Raw genomic sequence first — 18,357 nt, 5'->3', positions numbered from 1 at the left:
AGTTTCCTCGAAAGGTGTCAGGATGTGTCTTGTGTTATTTCTATTTGTAATGATCATTCTATATGGCTATTTGGCTAAATATTAAATATTAAACATGTGAGCTAGACAAATTATCATACACAAAACGGAATGCTCATTCTTGCACTTTTCCAATTATTCGAATTTTTACGTTGAAAGTAATGATATTCAGGTAAACAAATAGATAAGGTGTTATCATCTGCATAGTTATATAGTGTGCCTTGTTTGATGAAGCAAAAAATATCATTGATAAATACATTGAAAAGAAGATAGCCAAGGATAGATTTTTGCAGCACGCCCTTAGGTATGTCAACCCAACTACTAAGAATACTATAAATTTTGATTTGCTCTTTTCGATTTTTTATCTAGGAATGAAGGAGGGATACTGAAAGCGTGGGAAGCCCATATGCTGCATGATAATTTATCTAGCAAATTTTCATGGGGGAGGCAGTCGAATGCCTTAGACAGATCCATTAAAACTGCAGCAACATAGTAATTTTTATCTAAAGCTGATTGCCAATCTTCTATCAGTTTCAGTAGTGTACACCCATGGCCCCACGAAAACCTTATAAATGAGGATGAAAATGGAATCAAAATACTCGTTCTATTGAATAAAACTGTTTCATAAACTTTTGAAAAAATAGATGTTACACTGATAGGCTTGTGATTAGATTTTTCCAAAAAAGTTAATTTTCCTATATAAAGGTATTACTTGTGCCTGTTTCCGACAGTCTGTCTGAGAAAAGTCTACTTTCTATAGAACACTATTAAGTAATTAAATTTGTAAAATGTGGTACAATTTCAGTTCTACAGTTTTATACAATATTAGCTGGTATGCCATTTACACATGTGACATTTTTATATTCGTTTTACAAAAAAAAATAATACACATCATTTTCACCAACCTTTTCAAAATCAAAAGATGCAGTGCATAAATTTTCTCTTTATGACTTAATACCGTAACCTTCGGAGAAAAATGGTTTGACAGCAGACAAAAGGGTCACTATTTTTTGCACCGTCTGCATATCTTTCTGTCTGGTCATTTTTTTTTTAATTTTTATTACCAGGTTCCGTTGTTTTCGATATTTTTCCCAGGTTTTTTTTTAAATTTCGTAATCAGAAATAGAATTCAATGTTAACAGTTTGTAACAATAAACTTATAGCTAGATTTTTTTGAAATTGATCCCGGTCCTTTCCTTTTTGTTTTATCTCTATTTTTTTGCAATTTGGGGCGGAAAATTCAAACAATCGATATAAGTTGATTCAGTACATGAGTACTTTGATTAACTTATTGCATCGTTGAACTCCAAGGACGTTATGCTCTATGGGAGCCTCTCTATGGTCATAATTGGGATCGATACTGCAGCAGATACAATATAGATGAAATACAGCTGAAAATTGTGAAGGTAAGTTACAGTGTCCCTGCAATTGTTGGCTTACGGTAAATAATTTAGCGGCTAGTCGGGCTGCATATTTGATAGTGTCGGCTTGTACGCCGCACAGTTAGCTAAGTAAGTAGTGTACATAATTGTACAGTTTTGTTGTCACGGTACAAGCGTCAATAGAATAGTAAAGAATATTAATTAGACCGAATTAGGGCCACCAAGGGGCATAATACAATTATAATTTTAACTACATTATAATAAGCAGACATTGACTATTTAGAATTTAGATGTTTCACCAGTTACCAGCTAGTATCAATATTTGATATATATATACATGTATAGTGAGGGCACATGGGTGAGAGTAACGTCTGATGTGTGGAGGATAGGTTTTTTATATATAGGATGGTAAAATAAAAGAGCTGAAAATTATAATTCTGATATCCATAATAATGAACATATGATTATTGATATAAATATCGGGCGAATCCAGGATTTTAGATTAGGGGGCGGGGTAGCTGTGAAATCGTAGCTCTTGATCTTTTTTTTTTTGTTTTTTTGCAATCTAGCGTTAAGAAAATACAAAAAAAATAGAGCTACGTTTCGCAGCTAGGGGCAGTTAAAATTCCGCAAGTGGCAAGAATGATTGTTTTCTAATATTAAAAAATGATCTTTTGATATTACGAATTCATTTTTTCATATTACAAATTTGATTTCTAATATTACAAAACCCTATTTTAATATTTAAAAAAAATCATTTTTTTGTAATAAAAAATTCAATTGAATTTCTATTATTAAAAAATAATTTTTAATATTAGAAATTGATTTTTTAATATTAGAAAATGGATTTGTTGTATTCAATTTCAATTTTTTAGTATTAGCAAATAAATTTGTGATATTAGAAACTGTGACTGACTTTGCAATATTTTAATGTGATTTTTTATTATTAGAAATTCATTCTTTCATTCATATCTTTATTTCCTCATAAGTGATTTATTGATACAATTATATTGGTTAAACTACATTGAATACAACATATAAGTATACGAACTGAATACAAAAACTGTATACAATGTACATCAATATACATTAATAAATACTATCAAATATAACAAGGTTGCTTGCACACGACATAGCATGTATCGTCACATCTATGAGAGGAATCTGTTATAAGTGGAAAGACATTAATAATATGTGAATGACACAGTTTCATAAGTTCAAGTTGCTATAAAGCTTCATGAGCGGTTGTCTGTTTACGTCCAAGTAACGTCTGATAAAGAATTTCATCGACATACTGCGAGAGTTCACAATATATGCTCAAATCAAAATTTTCAATTATAATGTTCCATACTACATTACGCAACACTACTTTCTGAAACGCATACAGCATCTCCGTCAAAGCACCAGATCGTATATGGTGGAAACACTACTGGGAGTTATTGACATATCTCACAAAATTAATATAAAGAAACTGATGTTTTTCCAAAAACTTGTTTCTCTTCCTCCAGGAACTATAACCAAGAAGTTATTTGTGCATAGACTATATACTTTCGTCAGTAACATTAAGACTACAAATGGTTATATACTGGATATGCATGCGATTTTCGTGAAATATGAACTAGATGAATACTTTGTTAACTATGTTAGTCTCAAAGATTTTTCCAATAAACATGAATGGAAGAGAATAGTGCGGAACAGTGTTTGGAACTATGCCACCGGCAAACGAACAATATGTATGAAAAACAGTCATGACTAAACGTTTTGTCGAGGTGTGTGAACCAGAACAGACATGCTTCTGAGGTTGGAAGATGGCAAAAAGTGTCTCAGAGCTACATAACGCTTTCTTCTTAGCCAAAATTGTGGCATGTATACCACAAACAGACTCAAAAATTTGTGAAAAATGCAACTCTGAATACAAGGACACAATAGAACACTTTACGCTTTTCTGTGAATTCAATTTAGAATTATGGGATCACTTTTGGACCACAATGCTTGACAATTTCAGTATTCAGACTTTCCTCTTTCTTGATGGACTGTACAACAAAACCCCTGATGAACTTCTCCATATTATGATGGGATGTACTACTGGTATACTTGAAAATTATCCAGAAATTGAACATTCCTTAAAAGAATTCTCTAACCTGTGTGCAAATTTTATCAGTAATGTTTCAAAAAACTTTTTTGAGCTGATTTAACTAACAAGTAATGCTTCCAACATTTTCATGTTTATTTTTGCTTCTCTATTTTCCATAGTTGTTTAATTTTGTCATGTAGTGTATTTTGCTTTTCTTTTGTTGAATGTATATCTCTGTAAAAGAGGAATTAAAGTATGATGATATTTTTTGTTATTAGAAATTGATTTTCTAATATTAGAAAATGGATTTGTTTATTCAATTATGATTTTTTAATATCAGAGAATCAATTTTTAATATTAAAAGGTTCTAACTGTGACTTATTTTGCAATATTGCAATGTGATTTTTTTATATTATAAATTCATTTTTTAATATTACAAATTAAATTTGTAATATTACTAAATCAGGAATTTGTTATATTAGAAAATAAATTTTTAATATTACAAAATAATGATTTTTGTCCATTTTGGTAGCCACAAAGAAATCCCTGGCTAATTCAAAAGAAAATTTGCCATTCAATTTTGCTATTTTTTTACCAATCTGTGTGTATACCAGAAATCTTGGCACCTTTTTGAACTGAAGGGAAAGTTTACAGTTAAGATAAATTTAAAACAGTCTTTGGACTTGAAAACTATATTCTGACTTTGAGCAACGAAGAAATTTTTTCATTGCACAGATTACAAATTATACATTTTCTGCTCTTACTTTAAGAATTTCCATGCAAAACATGATACTAATTTCTAAACTTAAGTAGATTAACTAGAATATAACAGTTATTCTGGCTTATGAATAATTTTATCCTCTACAGCTGATTTGATCATGATGAGTAAAATATAATAAAGTTTCGCTGTCATTATCTGGGTATTTTACATATGGTACAAGGTGATATGATGATGTGAATAAATTATGTATATTATATGCATATTTATGCATATCATCAACTATATCAAATTTTATACATGAAAAAAAAACATTGAAATCATATACCACTTATACTTCAGTAAAATTGGATTGATGTTAATTGTATTCTGAATTTGAGGCATGAGGTTCCAGTCATTACCAGGATGTAGTCCTTGTTTCATAAAAAATCTGTTCCTGTCATCATTACAAGTTTTAGTGACTTGTATTTTGTGTGTTGCATAAAATTATGAGTGTTTTGTATGAATCATGATTGTTTATACTGTTAATACAGGGCCCTTTAATTTAGAAATTAAAATCTTCATCTTCTATATCAGGTACATATTCCTAGAGACTTATTTATAAAAAGTCCCTGGTTGGGGCTAAACTTTATTTTGAATGCTCACTGGCCCCTGACTTGTGTACTGATTGTTGTAGAACTTCACCTTATCTATAGTAGCTGTGGAAGGCTGTTCATGTCAAAACTGCTTTAAACCAATGCACCAATTTTTAAGGCTTTAATTGTTGTTTTAAAGCAATAAATCTAGCTTACCAACACAGTAAAATGGGTCTGTCATTCAAAAATGGTAATTTTTGTCCATTTCTAGCCATTTTTTTGCTACATGTGGGGTTCAACAGGAGCAAAACAGGAACTAAAACACATTCATCCCAAAACCTTTACACTGTGAAGGCCACCGGAGTTAAATAAGGTTTGTTTCAGTCATGAGTGGGGGTCAGGAGTCCCCTGAAGGGTCACTCGTCTGAAAAAATGAGGATTTTTTTCAAATTTTTGGCTTCAGTTGGTTAAAACCTGAAGTAGTCAATACAAGAGGTGGACATAGAAATGGTGGTGACAGATATCATTCTTATTTAGATTCCATGCTAAATAAAGCACTATAGATTAATTTTGCTCTGGTGAAGGGCCGAGAAGGGAACCGTACTCCCTGAAAAATCTCACTTTTTTTGGGGCAGTGGAAACTCATGACCTCTTTTTTCAGCTCTCAAGTCATTATTTTTTAACAAACTCTTTATCAGATAGCCTGGTTTTAAAAGCAGTTTTCGCTGCTTACAGATGGAAACAAATTGTCATTTTCGAAACTCAGATGAACACTGCCAGAACCAATAAAGGGGAAACTTGGCCAATCTTGGATATATCCGGGCTCAGGATGACAAGGGTTAAAAAAATCTCATAAAAGTTGCATTTAGTAAAATTTAACTTTTTTTCCTCTATTGATGCCTAGTTTTTACCTTAAAAAATGCAAAAATTAACACATAAATTAATATAACTAGTAATAAAATTCACCAAAAAGTTTTCATATAAACTAATATGTTCTATAAACACAAAAATTTTGACATTTCTAAGAGAAAAATATGGGATAACAGGAGCAATTTCCAGAGATATACATTGTACAAAAAATTGTCAAGACTGCCCCTCCTATTTTCTAAATTTTTGGTGATAAAAACAATGAATAGGAGTTAAAATTAAAATTAGGTTATTTCATTTGCATTTTAATACTAAGTAGCTATCCAAAAATAGTTTTGCCAAAAAAATCAATAGCACTTGAAGTATTGCCATATTTGTGATATTTATGAATTTTCTTGTAATGGAGTTATCTCCCTTTTTCGACCTACATTGAAAACTAAAAGTTGTTCACGATGCCCCACATTCCCATGATAAATTCACATGAAATAGTTTCCAAAATCCCTGAAATGAGAATATTAGAATTTTTAAATTCCATTAAATATGACATCCAACTTAACATGTGAAAAAAGGACTTATCATGGTAAAGTTACATGTAAAAAACAAATAAGTAGCAGTTAACACACTAAAGTTGTATTTTACAATTAAAATGCACTTTTTTCTCACGTTAGGCCCAAGAGATCTTTATTTTAATAATGATGTTTTCACTTCACCTATGGGATGGAAGTCAGCTCATTCAGTTACAGTTTTAACATGTTTAATAACCTTTTATTCTAACACATTCACTATTGTTCTAATGCAAAGTGGGGTAACTAATTAATTTTTATTTGATAGTCCCTAAATTGTCGAAGATGTATATTTATCTTAGTAGTTACTTAATAAATGTAAATTTCACTTGCTTCTTATTTATTGAACAGGTAAAAAGGATTTCAATTGAAGATTAGTACACTATTCCACAGTCAGTAAAAACTTTCAAGACTTAAAGAAATATTGGATCACAGGAAACATTTTGCTATCAGACAATGATACCATGCACTTAACATTGCCATGAGTCATTAATACCACAGAATTTATACATGCATTGTGATTTACAATATAAGCATGTTACAGAACCTTTTATTCTAACATGTTTAAATGTGATTTTAATGCATAAAAAAATTCTTTATTGTGTTAAATCAACATTTAACAAATTAACAAGTTAGTTAATTGGGTCTTTATATGAATGTCATTTCATATTTTTCTCTCTTTCTTAGTCACACTTTAAAATAAAACTTTAATAATTGAAAAAAAAAATTAGGGACTTGTAGCAAGTTACCATACTCAATCTTAGTACACTTATATTTCCTAGGGTGCTATTATTAAAATTTCACAGATAATCATAGATATTCCTGTCCCAGAATATTTAAGTACAGTTGATCATAGGTATTCCAAGATGATAACTGACAGTTTTATTATAGACAATCCCCTCACAGGGGATAACTAATAGCATTGTAGGGGCAGGGGATTCATAGACATTCCTGTCCCAGGGGGTAAATAACAGTTGATAATAGATATTCCTGTCTTTTGTATTAACAGTTAATCATAGACATGTCCTTCCTTGGGGATTCTCTGTTTGGGATACTCTGTACATTTTGACATTACCAATATTTATAGAATTTTTAAAGAAAATATTACTTTTTTCAGGTAACTTGTTGGTTTGATTTATCATGTCATCTTTATGTGGACCATGCTGTGAAGCAGGAAGTAAAAAGGAAGCTTCTAAATGGTGTGCAGAATGTAGAGAAATGTTATGTATAGACTGCTGTGGTTATCACCAGTCATTAAGATTAACAAAAACTCACCATTTGGTGGATGCAGCACTCAAGGATAATAATGAAGGTCCTTGTCAAAACCTCACACCTCTAATATGTGTCCAGCATCCACCACTAGAATACAACTTCTACTGTCGTCAACATGACACTGTACTATGCCAGACTTGTATGTCAATTCAGCACCAACAATGTGGACAGGATGTTATGCCTATAGATTCTATAGCCAGTGGGACCAAGGTTTCCCCACATTTTCATCACTATGAACAAGAAGTTCCTAAACTGCTACAAGGTTTTGGTAATATGATGATTGATAAACAGAGAGTTCAAAGAGAATTTGTAGAAAGTACATCTGATGCAAAGAATAGACTGGGAGCTATTAAGTTTCATTTGCAGAAGTATATTGATGAACTTGAACAGACGGAAATGGCAAATTTAAACACAAAGGAAGCAGAAACTTGTGGCAAACTATTGTCTGAAATACAAACAATTGATGGGTATCAAAAAGAAGGTGCAATTTTGATGTCAGAGTTACAAACTGTTCAAACAAGTGGCACTGATAGACAAGCCTTCATCTTAATGCAGAAGCTTAAATCTTTCTTTGCTGAAAAGGGACAGAAAATGAAAGAGTTATCCTACAATATGCAGACCTTCACATTGAAGGCAGATTTTGTTGATCCAGCTATACTCTGCAGAAACATTGGGCATCAGCTTGGAAGTTATCAAATTGTATCAGTTCCATTTTTTCAACAACTTGTAGGAGAGATGAAAATCTCACATTCTCCACAACCTCCTCGTGTTAATCCTGGTGGCTTTGTCCAACCCATTCCTGCCATTAGTGCTAGCCCTGGTAGGTTTGTTCAACCCATTTCTGCCACAAGTGCAACTCAGCTTACTCATCTTGACACAAAGAAGTTTGTCCAAGATATTACAGTAATGGATGATGGAACTGTTGTAGTTGTTGAACTTAATGTCATGTCATCATCCAGGGTTTATTTTTTCACTGAAAGTGGTCAACAAGTCAATGAAATCAAATTGCCATCATCACCAACTGGTATTGCTGCTATCCCTGGTACAGAACGTGTGGCTGTACTTGTTGGTGAAGAGAAAATTCTGTTTTTTGACAAGTTACAATACAACCCAGATCTAACAGACTCAGAAACAATCAGTATGGCCTCAGGTTGTAACCACATAGCTGCATCTAACAGCAGACTCTGTGTCAGCAACCACAATACTATCATAGCCATGGATACGCATGGTAAATACATAAAAACCATAAAACTTTTAGGAGAGCCTGTTCAAAGCATGTGTGTCAACAACAATGGTGATATCTTCTATGCATTGAATGATAAATTATACTGCATAACAGAGTTTGGTGAAGAATTGTGCCTTTATTTTAACAAAGATCTGAAGGAAGTCAGTGGTTTAACCCTAGATGCAAATGGAAATGTCTACATTTCTGGGAAAAAATCCAAGAATATTCATGTAGTCCGACAGAGCAATGGGTCAAGTGGCATTCTCCTGAGGAAAGAAAATGGACTGAAGAAACCCAGGAGTTTATGTTTTGACCAATTCAGAAACAAACTGTACGTTGACCATAATAACTATGATCCTATTCAAGTATTTGAAGTCAAATAGCATGAATGATGTACATAGCTTTAGGACCTTATGTAATGAAAAGCTGTACTTCTTTCCATAAACAAAATAATTATCTAAATGGATGATTTACTAAAACTTAAGGTCCAAATGACTATCAATTCTTGGATCGTCTAAGTACACCACTTCTTTGCACATAAGAACTTGTCATTTATGGCTATATTACAAAGTGTCCACCTTGTTTCGCTTCTGAGGCAGAAGTTTTCTATAAAATTTTGGGAAAAGTAAGAATGTCATTTAGGGAACATTAACATTAGGAAAAGCAGAATCACAATGTCTTATAGCTGACTATTTTTTTTACAGAACTTGTTCTGTAGAGACATATTTTGTGGCTGCTTTGACCTGTAAACCACAAAGATTTGTAACTTACAGGTGCTTTTTACATTTTATATTATTTAATGCTGAACTACTAACAAGTCAGCTGGATGACCAATCATGACACGATACATACTGCATGTACTTGGTATATGACTTATTGAAAGTTTAGAGAAGATAAAGGATGAAGCATACATTGTAGAACATGAAATCTTACTTTACATGTATTATCTTGTTCATTATTCTTTTTCATATTTTTATATCTCTTTATTCACCAGTCATTTCTTTTGTTTATTTATATTCTGAACAATATGCTATAAAATGACCACTTTTTTCAGAAACAGTCTTTTTTGTAATCCATTTTAGTTTTTCAAAGGGATATAACCCCCAACACACACCAACCTTGGAAAAAGAATAACAATATGAACAATTTTCTATGGTACTTAAACTATTTTCACTTCAGTTCGTACCTGGATGGTGTTAAATAATTTTTTTTAGATTGTGAAAAATTGAAAAGAATGAAATGTAGTAAAATACTGGCTTTAACAAGGCTCAATTGTTGCGTAATCAAATTCAGTGACCTATGTTTTTTACATTAAAATTTTAAAGTATGTTCATTCAGTGTCATCTTTGAGAAAAAGTAGAAAAATTTATATACTAGAAATATTATTTATGATGTACCCGTTCCAAAATCTAATTTTTTATTTGAAGTCTACTGCTGTCCAAACTAGTTTGTTGGAGAGTTAAAATTGCTTAAAATTAAAAAAAAAACAAAGTCAAAGTCAGGAATATGAAGAAGGACTATTGCAAAAAGCTTTCAAAAGTACAATTATTTTATACATCTTAATTACTGGTACAATATTAAATATAATTTTCTGTATATTACATGTATAACTTGAGAAGTTTTGTTTATAAATATATTGGTGTGGGTAGTAGTCAAGAGCTTAAAAGTGTAGTGAAAATAAATTATTTTTCCTATTTCTTTTAAACCTATAGATATATATTTATTTTCATCATAACCTTGCTTGATTATTTATTTTCCATACTCATAAAAGAGTCTATTTTTTTCTATGAAAATTTAAAGGTGCATATCCTGGTCACCAAACTATGTGGTTTTAGTTCTATATCAAAGCACGTTTTACTTTTTATGTTATTATTCAACACATTATTAAATTAAGTTAATTCTCCTTAGTACAAGGCATATTCTCTATTATATCCGACAGGTGGCATTCCTGGACCTGAAATATGTCCCAAATTTGGTGAGAAATGTTGCCAGGGACTTTTTAGGGGACAGATTCGCGTATCTATGTATATGAACGAAATCTGCAATTGCAATATTCAACTACATATTACCTCAGTAAAGTCATTTATGTACATGTATTTAATATTGCTACTGGAGACTATTAGGGCTTTGTATAAAACTTATGGAGTATTTAAACACATATACTTTTCTAATTTTTGAAACTAGCGTAGCAAGCCAAATATTTGTTAAAGGCTTTGCAAAGGTCAGAATATTTATTTTCAATTCACTAGCCAATGTCAGGATAGCTATTTTCTAGCAATTTGCTCTGTCAGACTATTTATTTTCTGGCATGACGAGGACAGATTATTTATTTCCTACATAATCGGAGATGGGTTATTTATTTTCAAAATCTACCAGGCCACCCCCAAAGAATCTAACGGTCGTCATTAATTTGATCACCAACATCTTTAGGGTATCTGCTTTGAAAATTATGTCAATTATTTAGATCAAAATTGGATGCAATTTTTATTTTTAACACCATAGGGGTCTTCTACATATATATATCTCCAAATCTAACGGGGTATTGGAAAATAAATGTGATTACCTTCTTTAGCTTAGAGAGCTTTAAAAAGGTATGTCTTGGGTTGAAATTGTAGGATAACTCCTTGTTAAAGTTACTGGTATTGTCCTTGAAAGATGAAAATGACATTATTTGCAGTTTTAGTTAATATATTGAAAACCTTAATAGATAGATACAAAACTTTTATTGATGAAATGATCTTTTAGATAAAGACTACCAAAGTCTAAATTGAGTTAAGTTGTAGGACAACTCTTTGTCTGAGTTATTGTCCTTGAAAGGCAGAAAATGCAGTTTTTTTTTAGCAGTTTGTAGCCAATATCTTGAAAACCATAATAGATACAAAAAAAACTTTATATTGACGAAATGGTCTTTACAGTAAGGGGTACCAAAGTGTCTATTGACTTGAAGTTGCAGGATGACTTTTTGTCCATGAAAGGTGAAAAATTAGGTTTTATACAGTTTTTATATGCCCGTCTTATAAGACAGAACATATTTTGGTGCACCAGTATATGTACGCATATCTGTCCTCCACACTTTGCACAATTACTAAAAACTACTGCCACCATTTTTTGTGAAACTTTGGTGAATTGTTTTTTTTTAGTGGTGTAAGTTCCCTCTCAATTTTAGCTCACCTGGCCATAGGTCATGTGAGCTACTACAATCACTTGGCATCCGTCATCAACGTCGTCGTTAACAATTCTTCAAACATCTCCTCTGAAACTACTGAATGGATTTGGATGAAATGTAATATGATTGTTTCTTAGAGTAATCTGCACAAAATAATGTTTGGATTTTTGATTGGTAAAAAACATGACCGCTGATACTAAAAATAGAACATAGGGGTCACACAGCAGTTTTTTGCAGATATCTCCAAAACTGTTAGGTTTAACCGAATTTGGACTTGGTAAAAGTGTTCACCCTGATGAGATGTATCTGTGATGTAATTTTGGTGAAGATCTGTTGACCCATGTTGGAGTTATTGCCCTGTTTGGACATTTTTTGCTGTTTTTGATGTTACTTCTTTCAAAAATCTTCTCAGAATCTACTATACACAATTTAATGAGAGTTGGTATAACTGTATTTTAGGGTATCCTGCACAAAATGACCGTTTGGATTTTGGAATGAAAAAAACATGGCCACTGTTACTAAAAATAGAACAAAAGGGTTGAAATACAGTTTGTTGCAAGTAACTTTAGCCAAATTCTGATGGAGAATAATACTGTTCACCATCAGAAGGCTTAGTTTTGCCAAAATTTTCAAAATGATTTGTTGCGTGTTGCAGGATTTATGGCCCCACAAACAGATTTTTTTGTAGTTTTAATGTGTTCAACTCTCTGAAACCAATTGCAATAAAATTTGATAAAAGTTGGCATAATTGTTTTCAGAGTTTCCTCCACAAACTGATCATTTAAAGTTTTTCATCAGTCAAAAAAAACATGGCCGTCGGTACTGAAAATAGGACACAGGGATCAAAATGCTTCTTTTTGAAGAATAATGAAAATGAAAGCTACCCATAAGATAAACACGATATTCTGAGTTGACGGGCAGTATTGAATTTATTTTTCTAAATGGCTGCATTTTTGCAACCATTTTTACCAGTTGCTCAGATTCCATCTTTAGGAAACCAGGTGTTTTAAGTTGAATGGTGATATCGAAAGATTGTTCTTAGTGGCCATTTTTCCACTTTTTTGATACTTGCTTTGATTTCAACGATAACTGGTTTATATGGTAAACATAGTCTCCTGATATGAATGGTGATGATGAAAATTTTGAATAGCCGTGGTTTAATTTCAAATCTATTCTGGGCTAATGGCCCTCAGACCTAGTGGAATAACGGCATAGGGAGACCCCTGCCCAAATTTTTCCAGATGTTCTAAAAACACTTCGAAGGCATTTCCAATATTTTACAGTGCCTTAGGTACTCTATTTGAACTTACAGCATTCTTCAATATATGCTTTTTTTTCTGCAATTTTTTGTAAAACATGCTAACAAGGCAGGATACCTTTATTCCCTTAGTTAATAGGGTATGGTTTGTCAGGTGAGCGATTCAGGCTCTTCGAGACTCTTGTTTTAATGTAAGATTTTTCGTTTTTGAGACTTTATTTGTACAATAAAAAGCTTCTCCGAGTGCAGCATGATACAACCACAGCCATCTTGGGGAAATTGTGTCCACAATATTAGTTTTTGAAATACTTAAACATAGGGACTTACAATTCATTATGGACACAACTCATTTGGAATATTGCACAGTATTTTGAAATTTAATTAAAATTGTGCTACAGAGAGCTTTCATGAACCACTTTGTATCTCCTAGAATAAATTTGCTAAGCTTAATTTTTAAGGCTCATGTTAAGGCAGGGATTTTCATAAGGAAGACAATTTTTTTTCTTCAAAATTGCGCCAAAAGTAAACAAGAGGCTCTAAAGGAGCTTGAATTGCTCATGTGGTGAAATATTTGCCTTTTAAAGGCAATAACTCTAATAAGGAGTTATCTCGAAATTTTGACTCAAACAAGACTTTAGTAGGAATTATGATGAGGGTCAGAATTTGGTTAAACCTAACGGTTTTGGAGATACATGTATATGCAAAAAACTTCTGTCTGACCCCTATGTTCTATTTTAAGCTCACCTGGCCAAATGCCATTACTTGATGTCAACAACCCAACCAGAATGAAAATGTCAGCCCATTGGTCTTCAAGGAACGATGAGGAAACCCTCATACCACACGGTAGGCTGCAACTGAGATTAAAGGATCTAGCTAAACGAAATTCTTTCTTTCGGATCAGATCAGCTATTAAGTCAGCCTCCTAAGAGTGAAGGAATAGGTCAGCAAGTAGAGAAGCACAATTAGTCCCCATTGGAATGCCAACCGTTTCTTGAAAAACGTGTCCACTACACTGAACAAAATATGTTGTCGATTAAAAATTCTAGCATTTTGTAAACATCTTCTGTGTATTTGGAAGATGCTTTGGAATTATTTCTTACACAGTATGAGGAATCTCTACCAAGAACTATATATTTGTATCTAGGTGTACCATCTTTTTTGGAAAAACAACGATGTATAATGTTTTTAAGTCAGGATTTTAATTGAGAATATGGAATAGAAGTATACAGTGTTGAAAAATCATAGGTTTTAATGCTATTATATTCTGACAATAGTCTTGAACTGATCGTCTCCAAAAGATCTTTCGAATTTTTCAGGATCCACATTGAATTAATACCACTACAGTAAAGGAGTTGCCCTTATATACTCAAGAAAAATAAAATAAACTTAAGTTGAAAACGAAACAAGACATGCAGAGGCCAGTAATTCCTGACTTGGGACATGCACAAAAAATGTGGCTGGGTTAAAGTACTTTGGCATGATCACAACCCTCTCCATTTAAAATCTGGCTACTGTGGAAAAAATATTACACAATTAAACACCCCTAAAAATCAGTTCAAAAGGTTGGCATCCCTTGTTGTCTCTTAGACATATACACTATACTTATTCTCGTAATAACTTTAGACAGGTTTAAATATTTTTGGATAAATTTTGTAAATGTTTGTGAAGTAGGATACTGTTAAACTATTGATTACAGTCAATACTTCAGAAATCAGTAGTGAAGATTAACATTCAGTTTCTTCATATTAGGTAAAACAGTTCTAAATGATTTTGGAGACATAATGTATGATTTAAGTTTTTTTTTACATTGTTTATTCTTTAAAAGTTTGTTAATGCTACGATTTTCACCTGAATAAAAAAAACCTCCAGTGCTAACAGCACTTTGATTATTTATCAGCCCCTGTTGTAACATATTCTGGGATTTATGGAATGCACTATGTCTGTCTGTTCATGTTATCTTTTAAAATTATTATTGCAAGTATTCAAGTCATTTGACCACTTCCATTCTGGTCAAAATATTGTCCTGTGTCACATTTCATTACAATCAAAATTAAGAACTGTATCAAGGTTGAATTGTGTGTCAATATTTGTCCCATCTGTTAAGGGTTCAACCTCTGCTACTGCATATTTAGATGCACTCTGCAAAGCTTTTCGTTAGCCAGTATCTTCAAAACCATAATTGATAGAAAAATATTTTTAATTGATCAAACAATCTTTAAGATTCTCCATTAGGTTGAAGTTAAAGGCTGACTTTTTGAAAGAGTTATTTTCCTTTGAAGGCAAAAAAAAATAATCCTGGTGAGCAATTCTGGCTCCCAGGAGCCTCTAGTTAAAAATACTTTTTATTTGGGGGTCCATATATGTGGACATGTGGGGAATGTGAGTATTTTAATTATTTTATCAATAGAAGGCAATAAAGAAAAACATTTCAGTGGTTTCCACATTTTTGTTTTCATAACACATTACATGTGCCAACATAAATATATCAATAACAAGAATGGACGGACAGTCAATAAATAACAAATGTCAACAGTCTATTGGAATGAATAACTAGGGTTGGGTGTGGCTCCGCACCAGGCTCCAATAAATTTTAGAACATCTTGTAACTCTGTGCTGTGGGATACCTGAAATACCAAATCTGAGATGACAATACTTGTACAAAATCAAAGTATTTCTTCAATCCTAAAATCCTTGAACAATAAACCTGCATTACCAAGAAAAAAAAACCCATTATGTTGAGATTTAAAATTTGATAAAAACTGACCCGTTCATTTATGATTTGGAGATTAATTTTACACTTAATTTGTAACTTAATAGTATACATACAAAAGATAAAATTAATTGGGAAAAGCCTTGAAAATAAAAAGGGTGGAAAACTTTAAATTCACTGAAATTTCTAATTCAAGGGCCGTAACTTCTGTAAAAATCATTCAACCATAACCAAAGTCGAACTTAATCTGTAACTCTTCATACTAAGGCTACATACCAAAAACAAACTTATTTGGTAGGAGCAATACAAGTGCGGAAAACTTAAATTTTGGTAGTTTTCAAACTTCAAGGGCCATATCTAGGACAAAAATCATTGGAGCAGAACAAAATGTACACTTGACCTGTAATTCATTCAGGTAGACCCACATACCAAAAATCAGCTCAATATCTGCAAGCATTTCAAAAAGACTGAAAACTTGAATTTTGGTAATTTTTTCAAAGTTCAAGGCCACAACTCAGACAAAAATTCAGTTAAGTGGAAAGAAACATAAACATAATCTGTAACTGATTAAGGAAGACTCAAACACCTAAAATCAGCTCAATATTCTGCAAGCGTTTAGAAAAAAATGTGGAAACTGACAGACAGACGGACGGACTGACGGATGGACGCAGTGTAAATCTAATGCCCCTTTGGCTAAAGCTGTTAGGGGACTAAAATTAATCTAAACTGAACACGAAGAAGTTATCAGATTACCTTTGTAGCCATTAGAAACTTGTTCCAGTCATCTTTGTTGGCAACACGACCAGGAGTTTTGAAATCCATCTGGTTTCTGAGGACAGGATAACCTGAAAAGTAATAAAAATTGAAGTTAAGCTTTATATACAGTAAAAAATTGAATAAAAAGCAAGTACTTTAATATGTTTTTGGTACAGCATTTCTCAATTCAAACTGACCTTTGATTGATCTATCTACTTAGAAAAATTGTAAGCTAGTTCACAGGAAGATCATCTATGTATATATAATGTCACACCATTCTATGAAGTTTCTTAAATATCAACTGAGAAGTGTAGGAGAAATTGTGCTTAAAATAAGTTTCAAAACAATTAGATTAGACTGTCTTTTTGCATACACACCTGACAAAAATGCACACCTACATATAATGTCTTGTTTTCCAATAAAATCTCATCAAAATCAACTAAGTGGTCTAGAAGGAATTATGAGATTACAAGACAGACCAATATATAGACAAACAAACAGACAAGATCACTCCTTGGTACCTCCTAACATTTTTTGCAGGAGAAATAGATATAAAAATCTCCTCATATCCCACAATTAACCCGTAACAGTAAGATCTATACACTGCAACATGTGATGTATAGTTTATACCTGTTATAACACAAGGGAGTGATCTAATCCCTGTATCAGGGGCGACTAATGATGCCTCATAACAATTTCTTTCATCCCTTGGCAGCACCTGTTCTACTTTTTGATCCATAGATACAGCTAGTACCCATTCCTTTATCTCCTCATGTTGTTGGCTCTGTAAAATATCAATTAATCTCTCTGTAAAATATCAATTAATCTATACTAAAAATATGTGTGGTTTCATACTTTAATTGTGACAAATCATTACTTTAGAACTGGTATTAGACTGAGTGGATAACCAAGATTGTTTCCTTGTCCTTATTGAAATTGCTTACATAACTTATTTTTGGACTTTATCAAATCTAAAATAAAATCATTTCACAAAATTCTTAAACATGGCAGCCTGGTTTTTCATATTATCTGCAGGACAAATATGTATGCAGTGTATAACTTCTGTGGATTTTATTAGACTAATTCACTTAATAACTATTGTCCATCATATAAATAATAAAAAAAAACAACCCCTTGATTTATAATGTTTGACTCTATGATATGCCGTAATACTTACAGTAAGATGTGCTTTTTCAGGAAGTGGAATCTCAAATGGTATATCTGTATCTTGGAAATCACTGTGATCTATCATGTCCAGTGATCCTTCCTCTATTGCCTGTAATTAGGTTACTAGTTACAGAAGTACAGGTATAGGTGAACAATTTTCAATGCTTACATCCTCTAGCCATTATTATTATTGAAGTAAAATTACAGTAATATGAAATGTAAATATACTTCACCTAGAATGATTTGATGTGAAATTTTCCAATGTTACAAACCATGTGAAAGTCATATGAAATTCATGTAAAATTATTTTGGCAGTGTAATTCTATTTCAGTTAAAGAACAGAAATATTTTTACCTCGGATATATCAAGATATCTGTTGAGAAACACAAATGCCATATTCTCCCAACCCAATGCCTGAAAGAAAAATAAGTGCAATCCAATATTTGTATGATAAATTATCCTATGTAGATGAGGAACTCTCATCCAATTTATAAGAATAAGTAAAATATCTAGAAAAAAGTTTAAAGAATAATCAAGCAAACCTCTTTAATTCAATTTAAAGATGATAATGAACTAAATACTCAAAATAGTAATCAATGTATATTT

General features: G+C 32.1%; 2 protein-coding genes across 3 annotated transcripts in view; one reads left to right on the top strand and one right to left on the bottom strand.

Annotated features, from left to right (window-relative positions):
- Nucleotides 1–1,296: 1,296 nt before the first annotated feature.
- LOC148630204 (uncharacterized) lies at nt 1,297–14,993 on the top strand. Of its 2 annotated transcripts, none has more exons than XM_088563143.1 (3): nt 1,297–1,424; nt 7,315–9,025; nt 13,858–14,993. In XM_088563143.1, the coding sequence occupies exons 2-3, from the start codon at nt 7,338–7,340 to the stop codon at nt 14,042–14,044; spliced, it is 1,875 nt and encodes a 624-aa protein (XP_088419269.1). In that variant the 5' UTR covers nt 1,297–1,424; nt 7,315–7,337; the 3' UTR covers nt 14,045–14,993. The 2 variants fall into 2 exon arrangements, with proteins under 2 accessions (XP_088419269.1, XP_088419272.1); XM_088563146.1 differs by lacking the exon at nt 1,297–1,424 and adding an exon at nt 1,452–1,529.
- A 557-nt stretch (nt 14,994–15,550) lies between these two features.
- The window catches only part of LOC148630203 (intraflagellar transport protein 172 homolog), a 40,842-nt gene continuing 38,035 nt past the window's right edge, over nt 15,551–18,357 (bottom strand). The window contains exons 43-47 of the mRNA XM_088563131.1: nt 18,106–18,165; nt 17,762–17,860; nt 17,215–17,368; nt 16,582–16,673; nt 15,551–15,742 (exon numbers count right to left, since the gene is read on the bottom strand). Coding sequence (XP_088419257.1) covers nt 15,653–15,742; nt 16,582–16,673; nt 17,215–17,368; nt 17,762–17,860; nt 18,106–18,165 — 495 coding nt within the window. The 3' untranslated portion in view covers nt 15,551–15,652. The remainder of the gene's footprint in view (nt 15,743–16,581; nt 16,674–17,214; nt 17,369–17,761; nt 17,861–18,105; nt 18,166–18,357) is intronic.

The sequence above is a fragment of the Perna viridis genome, chromosome 1 (assembly GCF_037379345.1).
Source record: "Perna viridis isolate PV_CMFRI_1.1 ecotype Kerala chromosome 1, ASM3737934v1, whole genome shotgun sequence".
In the NCBI taxonomy this organism is placed as follows: domain Eukaryota; kingdom Metazoa; phylum Mollusca; class Bivalvia; order Mytilida; family Mytilidae; genus Perna; species Perna viridis.
Note: the sequence above shows the minus strand (reverse complement) of the source record. Positions and strands in the feature narration are given on the sequence as shown.